This window comes from Zerene cesonia, chromosome 20 (assembly GCF_012273895.1).
Source record: "Zerene cesonia ecotype Mississippi chromosome 20, Zerene_cesonia_1.1, whole genome shotgun sequence".
Taxonomy (NCBI): Eukaryota; Metazoa; Arthropoda; class Insecta; order Lepidoptera; family Pieridae; genus Zerene; species Zerene cesonia.
Window position 1 is genome coordinate 2,315,536 of NC_052121.1, and position 10,883 is coordinate 2,326,418.

Below are 10,883 nucleotides of genomic sequence, written 5' to 3' on the forward strand. Positions count from 1 at the left end.
TCGCCGTACTGTCGCAACGTTTGGCCTCTTGGCCACACGTGATCCCGCCTCAGCAATCGAGTTTCTTCTACTCTTTCGGTTTGATTTACACCCCACAAGATACAAATCAATGATAATTATCTTTATCAGAAACAATATTCCATATGGGACTGCCAAAAAATTTGAAGTTTATAGAAATGCGAAATAAATCTTATTGAAAGTAATATTAGATGGAGAAGAAAGCTATAAAACAACCCAACCATTTATTTAAATAAGACCTAAGGTCTTCTAGAAAGTTCTATGGATGCTATCGAACAATTTATTGTGTTCTAAATTTGCCAATTTATTACGCATACGGAGCAATGTGTCTTATACGAAATGCAATGATATATTTTTAAGTTATTATAGAAAACTGGTTTTTGCCGTAAACTATTTGAGTGAAAGGCTCACTACAGATAAAAATGTATGAGGATTTTATGCATTGTATTCAATCAAACAATTAGTAATTAAATAGTGTTATTTACATAGCATGAGTGTGATAGTTTAAAACAAGCGTTTTATATTTATAAGTATATAGTATAATCAACTAAATATATATTTTCAATGACTAATTGTAATAATTTAAATATAATTAGTAAGACAGATAACAACATATTTACGTTCGTGAGCATTTAAGCGCAAATTTTCCTGGTCATCATGTCAAGTATTATATTATTTTGTGTTGAAATACACATTATAATAGAGTTCATTTTACCTTATTATTTCCCTAACCCAGGCATAAGTCTTATCAGTCTAGAAGACGAATCTCGTTTTTCTTTTTTTGGGAAAACGTTTACTTTTTGTAAAGTTCTTGAAGTTATTCCAGGCAAAACTCAACAGACATAACTAGTCAACTGTATAATTGATTGTTCTTTTATATTTTTACACAGGAGTCTTTCTCTAAGGCGGTACCAATAAACATCCATTTAAATTTCGAAAAAGGAGCATTCAGTTCTATTTAAACATATACTTAAATACATGAAGTGTGGTCTGTTCTTGGTCTAAAACTTAACCTCACAAATAGGAATTTGACGCACAACGATGCTGATGTATTTATATTATTAATATTGACATCATTGCAATACAATCTAACGAAATGAATTCAGAAAAGTCCAGTGCCGGCGTAGGGAGCCATTTGGGCGACGGCCAAAGGCGCCATATTTGTGGGCGCTGTCCTTAGCGAAAACTTATTTAGCCACATTCAGCACTTTTTGATAGGGGAATGAAATTGAGTTCACGTCACCGACATGCTAATTTTATAAAATTTCTAATACTATAGCTCAAAGTTAAGTTCAAATTTTCCAAACAATTCCGATTGCAGTTGCAAGTGGAGTATTGAAAACTAAAATGAATCAAAACAAAAATACAAATATTCAAAACACCCTCATTTGTTGACTAAAAATCTATCTCTCTGGATAATATGACGATATGTATATTATAAAAATGATACATTATTTTTTTTTACAATTTAAATGCATAATAAATATGCAGTGAATTCCAAAAGAAATCAAAAGAAACGTTAAGTTACAAAAAAAAAATTATAAAAACAGATGTTATAATAAAAATGTAAGATTAGCATATAATTCCTTTATTTTAATTCAGGGCGTCAAATAAATTTGCATTAGTGGCTCTTACGCCACCGCTGGAAAATCCATGAAGGATAATGTTGTTAATGACAATTAAATACATACGTCAATTGTAAACTGTATCAGGACTAATACAAACATCTTTTAAACAAACCATGAAATGTAAGTTTTAATAAAATAGTGACTATCAGTGGCTATCTATTTAAAACAAACATAAAAATGTACATTAAAACTATGTTATATTCAGTGAGCCTAAAGAGTACTTTATTTTCAGCCATATTGTATTTAGTATTATCTATATTAATACAAGTAGACGGATATTTTCACAAGCCTAGTGTACGAATACTTTCTCCACCAATGGAAGTGACCTTACCTCAAGATTCGCTATTCGGATTCAGTATTGCATACCAGAAGAGTACGAGGCAGTAAGTGTTAAGCATTTTACTTCGTTACATGTAATTTCATCTAACAGACTACACTTTGGCTTCAAGTACAATTGCATAAGAGTAATCCTATCTTACTAATATTATAAATGAGAAAGTTTGTAAGGATGTGTGTGTTTGTTGCTCTTTCACGCAAAAACTACTGAACCGATTGCAATGAAATTTGGTACGTAGACAGCTGGACAACTGGAATAACATATAGGCAACTTTTTATCCCGATATTCCTACGGGATACGGACTTGCGCTGGTGAAACCGTGGGGCGCGGCTAGTAAGAAATAAATGAAAATTGAAAGCGGTAGAAAGATGAAGAAAGAAATACAAGGTTGAGAAATTTTGAAAGAATAGATTCTTTCAAAATTTCTCATTTATACAGCATTTCAATGCTATAAAACTAAAAATTAAATTTAACGAAATACAAGGTTGTTTTAAATAAAACTTTATATAAAGTAGTGGTAATGCATGCTGCCGCGTGTAAATGTTCCTTATCATAATTATTTTCGTCATCAATTATTATAAATTTTAAAAGAGGTCATCGATAATTCGGTTCATGCATTATATTATGCCCTCAATTCCTTCTACCCTTGATTATTATGAAACAGCTGAGAATAATGCTGATGATGCTTTGTGATCACGGTGCTCAGTGATCCCGATAAATTTCGAAAGTTCGTTGAATTTTAAACCGTCGCCATTTTCGAAATGCTTTTATGTGTGCGCAAATTAATTACTAAAGACCGATTTCAATGCTTAAAACTTATTTGACGTCTTTGAGAGTGCGAGTCGAGTTATCTTCAATACGAATTGAGCCATCTCGGAGCAGAGAAGCTACCACAACCTCAGAGACAATCGGCGTGAAATAGTAACATACTGTGTTTCGTTCGGTGAGGGGTAGGAATACTCATATCCTTTGCCTCACCCTTCCCAATCCATTCCTTTATTCCTTTCGCGCGTTCGTTCGTCGTAGTAATGAGCAGTGGTGATTGCTGACAATCCATCCATCCGCTCAGACCATCAGATCAGTTCCTAAGTTTCAACGTAGGAATGAAAAAATTATTGAACTAAAATTTTCTTATAATAATTGATCGTCGTAAAATTGTAGGTTCAAATGATAACTTGAAATTAAACCTAGGCTTAGCCTATAGATATACGTTTTACTTTGTTCCAGTTTAATAATAAGTGCACCAACAGCAGACAAGGTCGGGAAAATATTTAGAGCTGAATTAGATAACGGAATTATTAGACAACTGCCTGCTTACATTTCACATGGTAATTATTATTATTATTTGAACTCTGAATACATAAATATAAATATATGTATAGTCAATACCTTATGATATATATATAGCTATTATTGGGTTGACATTGGACGCTTATAAGTTCAACAACTAATAGAAATAATAGCCTAAAAACTTATCCTATACGTTCTTACAATAGTGTGAAGTTAAGATCTCTAGAAGGTTCTTTTTAACACAATCAAGTCTGTTATTTGATTAAGCTTTATTATAAGTGAATATAATTATATAATTGTATTCGGGTTATATTTGACTTAGAATAATTATAAATACATCTAATAATTCTTTATGCATCAACATAACACCGCCTCAGGCAGAGTAAAGTACTTTGTAACCTAAAATACACGCGTGACTCCGTCATTGCGCCTCGATGGAACACTGCAGTGTTAGTCAGTTGTCTATTATTGCAGTGAGAGTCCGACATGGCCCGTGCCCTGGGTATGCGTAGAGGCATTTTTTCAGTTTCGAGCAACAATTCCATCAGGCTAACCTATAACTATTTATGAGAATCGCTAAATTTTTTTTTCCGTTATCATTTCGTTACTTCCTCTTAATTTGTTCTGGTCTGGGCTGCTCCTACGATAACATTAGAATTAGTGATATCAACAAACAACATAAACACTTTACTGTGCACCAAATAAATAAGTAAAATATACATAATGCTATAAACATTCAAGAGCGCACAGACGATCTTATCGCTAAGTGATCTGTTCCAGACAACCTGGTGGTCAAGGAGAAACCGTAACAAATAGAAATACATGGTGATATAAAGTGTTAATGATTTAACCACAGATATTTATTGCAGATGAGAGGAGCGAAGATTACTATTGGTTGGGAGCTAGTATTCAAACGAATTCGACGAATTTTATAGTAAGTCAAATAAATTCACTGTAACGAAGTACAATTGAATGAGCACATTTCTAATACTTAAATATTTTCAGACCTGTGCTCCTCGTTCCACCGACTATTATTGTAAGTGTTATATTATTCTGTAATAAGCTAAAATAACCTAAATATAAATATACAATAAAACAAGCAATTATCAATACTTCCATAAAACAAGTAATTACCAAATCTTAATACATAAATATCCAATGAACTCTTCACCAAATCAACCGATTTTGATGAAATTTGGCATTTTACGTGTAATTTGGTCCAACTCAAGGTATAGGATAGTTTTTATTTCGATGAATTATCCCAATTATTTATAATCTTAATATTTTTAATTATTACTCAGCCACAGCAACACGTGGCCGGGTATGCTAGTATATAATATAATAAAACTTCGTAAAGAATATTCGCTATAATTTCATAAAAGCGTATAGTTTTGTATAAACTGTACTAAAATCACTCACGTATATGTTTCTCACACAAAATGGTAGTTGGGAAAAGACAAAGAATAGTTTTTATCGCTTATACGAAAGGGTTTAAAATACTGATGAAAACCACGGGCGAAACCGCGGGCGGAAAGCCAGTGAACATATAAATTACTAACTGGGCAATTATATCCCTAAATAAAATTTAGTCTTTATTCACTCAGAGAAGATACAGCTTTCCATTGGTGGAATATATTTATAATTATAATACATACAAAACACATCAAGTGTTCCCTCCTTATAAAATTAGTTTATATAACAAACATATTTTGATCGCATCATAGTACATTTATTTCATTGTTATGCATTAATATTTATCACTTAAATGCAATAATATTATTTTCAGTATTATTATAGTACTAATATTATTATTGTTATTTTGTAGATAGTATGACAAGCAAATGTATCTATGGATCGCAAAACACAATAACACTTCATCAATCCGCTAATAGTAAGTAAACATATATATTTATTTCTATATATTATAAATGACACTTTAGACTTCAGCGAAACTTCTTGGTTATGCGATTTAAATATATGAACGTAACATAAAAAAAAAAAAAGTTTTATTCGAATTATTTAAAATTTATACCATTATTTTATAGACTCGGGTCTTGATGGATACGGCTGGAGTATTTATATGGACGAAGATATCTACATAAACAATCCTATTTTACACGGTTTGTACAAATACCTGTATGAATTTCTTAATCCATTAGGAATAAGGCATTGAAGGAAAATTCTATTCGTATTTCTAAATATGTTCAATTTCATATGTTTTATACCATAATTGATTCTTTTAATTCTTATACAGCATTGATATGCTTTATAAATGAGACTTTTTTAAAAATAGAAAGAAATTGATCACGAGGCGAGATTCGAACCCGTGATCCCGCCTCAGCAATCGAATTTCTTCTACTCTTTCAGTTTCATGCGTTACAATTTTATACTAAATTATTCTTCTTTATAAAGAAGAAGATTTTACAAACATTCTTCTTTATAAGCTCATATATATATATATATATATATATATATATATATATATATATATATTAGCATTGATCTCAACTTTTTTTTCATATTCTGCTATTTGATTGTATTCTTGCTGTCATTTTGACAACAGTTATCTAATCGTATAATAAAATGTTTGTTTGGGCTTAAATAAAAGAAAGTAATGTTATTGAAACGAGGAATTTGAAGTGAATTGAAAATGGATGAAATAACAAGTATTTCTATAACAATTTCATATATCCTACACATTATATGATGCATTAAAACTAAAAGGCATTTTATTATAGGTAGCGTAGTCGTACTTTCCATTCAAGACAGCAATAAAAGTTATCGGCAAAAATACAGCATCACCGATATCGAAGGAAACATTTTTAATTACGGTGAGTTTTTTGTAATCTACATTCAAAATGTAATTAAAAAACACTTTTCGTTCTGTTCCTTTTTGAATTGCCATAGAATGTTGATATTTTTATATTTTTATTTGTAATACAAATTCCCTTTTTATTTAGGGTACAGTATAGTCAGTGGAAAATTCTTCTCAAACGACTTTACGTCGCTTGCAGTGAGCTCTACGTACGGCAAATACGGGCAAGGAATGGTATGAGATGAAATCATTCATAAACTAATTCTTATCTACTTAAAAAGTCTCCAGGTTAGTGACTTTCGAAGGGCAGACCGCTCCAGATTGTAAAACAAGTCCAAATGACAACAATTTCCTGCCAAACACAAAAAGAATCTCACGGAACTATCGAGTGGTTAATAAATACAGTCAAATTGAAAATCTAATTCATAGTATTTTCTTGTGTTTGATTTCACGCGAGTATTATACATTTAGAAATTAAAAACTTTTTAAGGGATTTTAAACGCGATTTATTCATTATATTATTAACCCGACGTTTCGAACACTTTACAGCGAGCGCGATATAATGAATAAATCACGTTTAAAATCCGTTAAAAAGTTTTTAATTTCTAAATCTCCTTCATTTTTAGGAGCGTCTGTTAATAAAATAAAACCAAAACAGTTTAAGAAATAAGTAAAAAAATCGTTACGAAATTACTAATGTTTTATTTTGAATCGACAAAACAAAACAAATAGAATTAGGATAGTAGTAACGGAGTAAACAAGTAATATGTAATGCAAGCCTGCGTTTTAATATTGTTTCATATTATGAATAGCGTCCGCCCAGGCTCCGCCTAGCTTTCTTCAATAAATGGGCTATCTAAACACTTAAAGAATATTTCAAATCGGACCCGTAGTTAGTAGCAGCGTTAGCAGGTAGCGCGTTCAACTAAACAAACAAACTAACAAACTCTTTAGCTTTACAATATCCGTTATATTTAAGTTTTGTTTTGTCACGACGTCTTCCAGATATCATTCTACGAAAGGAGTCTAGAAGTGTGGTCAATTTCTGATGGCGAGATAGGGTGCATGTTTGGAGCGGTCCTGGCTGTGGCCAATATTGGAGGACCACGGTCGTCGCTGCTCGTGGGTGCGCCGACACACACGAACAAGGCACGAAGTTATGACGTCGGAGCAGTCTACTTGTATACACCTGACTATGGCACTAACGTAAATATAATTAAATATGTAAGACTAGACGCTCATCCTGGCTCCGCCCGGAAATAAAGATTCCTGTTTTATCCCAAGGGAGCATTTAATCGGGATGAAAAATTTTTTCACCCAAGTCAGCTCTTACCCTGCCTGTATATCAAATTTCGTCAAAATCCGTTCAGTAGTTTCGACGCGATTGACGGATAAACATCAAAATAAAAAAACTTTCACATTTGAATTATTCGTCATCATCATCATCATCATCAGCCCATATATGTTCCCACTGCTGGAACACAGGCCTCCTATGCCCTCATAGGAGGCCTTCAGGCCATAATCGTCGTCTAACTTTTTGATTCTCGGACATGCCGGTTTCCTCATGATGTTATCCTTCACCGTTTTTAAGCAGTGGTGATGTTATCTACATGCGCAGATAAATTGAAAAATCAATTTATTACCTGCACACTCGCCCGGTCTGGAACCTCGACTTTGAAGTCTGAGGTTCTCACCACTGAGCCACCACTGCTTTTGAAGATTTGTAGAGAAATTCTATCACTGCAGGGAAAAGAAATTTGATCCTATAATATTGACGTCATTTCTAAAAAGTAATACATTATACCTTCTTAACTTTTGTTTGATTCAATAAAATACATTCAAATTAAGAACTTTCACCTTAGTGTACCTACCTTAGTACAAGCTATGCAATATAAGAAATTATTACAGATATATATAAGCTAATATGGGAAGTGGAAAACCTCTTGAACTCGAGGGATCTAGCGTTATACTTGAGAGCCTATTCATTCAATGGCCGGGAAAAACCATACTCCATTCGAGACGTATAAAGATCAAATATATTAATATTGTGTTACCGAGTATTATAAAGGCAATACGCAAAAAAATCAGTTGGTTAAAACCAGAACCAAATAGAGATGTTTCGTTTGCCTAGGACCAATATTAACAGAATAAAAAAATTATGTTAAAAAAGCCGGGAAACAGTTTCTCGTTATAGCGAGCACAGATAAAATATAGTAGCTTGATACATCTTTTATTTCAGACTTTGACGTTGCATAGAATTATAGCAGGATCATCAAATGCAGGCTACTTCGGGGCAGCGATTGTTAGTGTGGGGGATATGGACAACGACGGACTAGATGGTATGTTTTGAATGTTATTCTACTAAAGAAGGGCTTAAACATATTGTTTAAAATATTATTTCTATTCTTTCAAAAATTTTCTCATTATAAAAGCATTTCAATGCTATAAAACTAAAAATTAAATATTGTTTAATGCATTTAAACACTTCATATAAGATTTTGACATTTTCGAGTTATAGTTAATTATAGTCAATGCTAATATCATCATTGAAACACACAAGTGACCATTATTTCGAACATATGATATATTCAATAATTTGTTTGTGTCAGCTTCTCTACGACTCATGACCATCAAATATTCACAAAAATGAAATTTCCGTTTTATAACGATTTTTTATTTATTTTTTATGATACATACTTACATATAATAGGTGAGTTTTATTAGACTGCATGTTAATTAGTAATTTATCGTGTTATTAGATACAATTATCAATGTAAATTATATAAATAATTTGCTCATTATTGACATATGTACAATTCTTTTGTTTTTTTGCTGTGTAGTCAAAGGTATAGTATAGTTTCCGATCCCACGGTACTTCCGTTTTAAAAACAATCCTATGTACTAATCGACTTTACCTACTGATTTTACTAAACTATTGTGTTTTTTTTTTTATGTCACAGTCGGCAATGGAGCTGGTGGGTCGCCTGATGGTAAGCGCTACCACCGCCCATGAACATTTGTAGAGGCATAAGGTCCATTACAGACCTTGCGCCTCCACAAATGGATTGCCGACTTTTTGGAAAAGGATTAAGAAAGGATTGGTGAGAGGAATAAAGGAAAGGACTGGGAAGGCAAGGAAAAGGATATGGGCCTCCGGCTCCCCCACTCACCGAACGAAACACAGCAGAATGCTATTTCACGCCGGTCTTCTGTGGGGGTGTGGTACTTCCCCGGTGCGAGCTGGCCCAATTCGTGCCGAAGCGTGCTCGACTACCACATTCAAAATTGTCTATTCTATAGTTCGGAGAATAGGTACATAGAAAATATATGTACCTGTTACAATTGAATTGTCACCCTGGGTTTTTATATAAATTTCTTAACAAACAGAAGTGGCGATCTCAGCTCCATATGAAAACGACGGCCAAGGAGCAGTGTACATATACACCGGTGCGGGTTTGCTCGCCGGCCACGAGTGGGCCCAAAGGATAGACCCACCGGACACCATGTTTGCTTTTGGATTAAGTCTCACTGCGTTAGACGATTTTACATTGAACGGGTGCGATGGTATGTTTGAATCAAATTTTTAACAATTATAATATTTCTACTGTTTTATCAAACCTACTTATATTATAAACGCGAAAGCTTGTAAGTATGAATGGATGAACGGATGGATCGATGTGTGGATGTTTGTTTATCTTTTACGCGAAAGAAACTCAAACTAAAACATTTCTTTATTCAATAAGACTTATAGAAGCACTTTTAAATCGTCATAATATAGTTTTAATATTTATCACCGAATCAAACAAAGCATTTGTAAATATCGATTTTTTTTCTATCTGTGCCCTCTAATCTGAATATGAGTATGTATTAACTATTATCTGTGGCATTGATATGCAGTTTTTGTTAAGGTCTAGCAATTGGCGCCCCTCGTAGCAACATAGTAGCTCTATACAGAGGAACACCGTTGATAACAGTTGTCTTATCTACGAATTACACAATTGTTCAGGTAAAGTATATGAAATTTACATGCAATAAAATGAAAGGAGATAAATATAATAATAAATATAGCATTAAAACATGATTTAATGACAGAATCAACTAAATTGTCATTTGCTATGCAAGAGTGTGCGAAATTAAATTATTTAATCCTGGCAATCCTAATCAGGATTATAAGATAAAATCATAAATTTATTTCCTTGTTGTATTGTCAATGTGTACAGTACAAAAAGATGAAAATTAGGTCTAAAGGATATTACATACAAATAATCATACATACGAACATACATAAACAGATGATAAAGATAAAAGTGTGATTTTTTTTTTCTTTCCAGACATCTAAACTAGCAAATTTCATTGAAATTGATGCCAAATTAAATGTGAATTATTCAAGTAGTTTGGGAGCAATTGACGCCGGTGGGTGGTTTAATTTTCTTATAAAATTGCACTTAATAAAATTTAAATTTAATTACTCTAACACAATATAAAATATCGTGATAAAGACCTTTTTGTGAAACAATATTAGCCTCATAACTCAAATCGTTTTTAAGAGAAACTGGTCATCTATCTTGGCAATGCCCAGTTTTTCCGGAATGAAAACAAATATATACTTACAAACATTTTATAAAAGTATTCTAGCACTGCTACTGGTAAAACAATTTTTAAATCAATTTTCGTAGCTTACTTTGTACAAGCAAAAAAAACTTTTCTGTTCTTATTACTAACTATACCTAGTCTTGCCATAAATATTGTAATAAAGAAAAAAGAAAATTGTTAACTGCAAATAACATTTATTACT

General features: G+C 32.4%; 1 protein-coding gene across 1 annotated transcript in view; it reads left to right on the forward strand.

Annotated features, from left to right (window-relative positions):
- Positions 1 to 1,631: 1,631 nt before the first annotated feature.
- Positions 1,632 to 10,883, forward strand: part of LOC119835026 (integrin alpha-PS5-like) — a 17,371-nt gene continuing 8,119 nt past the window's right edge. The window contains exons 1-14 of the mRNA XM_038359617.1: positions 1,632 to 1,766; positions 1,879 to 2,029; positions 3,211 to 3,311; positions 4,143 to 4,207; positions 4,279 to 4,309; positions 5,099 to 5,164; positions 5,319 to 5,393; positions 6,012 to 6,104; positions 6,234 to 6,322; positions 7,094 to 7,294; positions 8,328 to 8,427; positions 9,476 to 9,652; positions 9,997 to 10,094; positions 10,420 to 10,501. Coding sequence (XP_038215545.1) covers positions 1,760 to 1,766; positions 1,879 to 2,029; positions 3,211 to 3,311; positions 4,143 to 4,207; positions 4,279 to 4,309; positions 5,099 to 5,164; positions 5,319 to 5,393; positions 6,012 to 6,104; positions 6,234 to 6,322; positions 7,094 to 7,294; positions 8,328 to 8,427; positions 9,476 to 9,652; positions 9,997 to 10,094; positions 10,420 to 10,501 — 1,336 coding nt within the window. The 5' untranslated portion in view covers positions 1,632 to 1,759. The remainder of the gene's footprint in view (positions 1,767 to 1,878; positions 2,030 to 3,210; positions 3,312 to 4,142; positions 4,208 to 4,278; positions 4,310 to 5,098; positions 5,165 to 5,318; positions 5,394 to 6,011; positions 6,105 to 6,233; positions 6,323 to 7,093; positions 7,295 to 8,327; positions 8,428 to 9,475; positions 9,653 to 9,996; positions 10,095 to 10,419; positions 10,502 to 10,883) is intronic.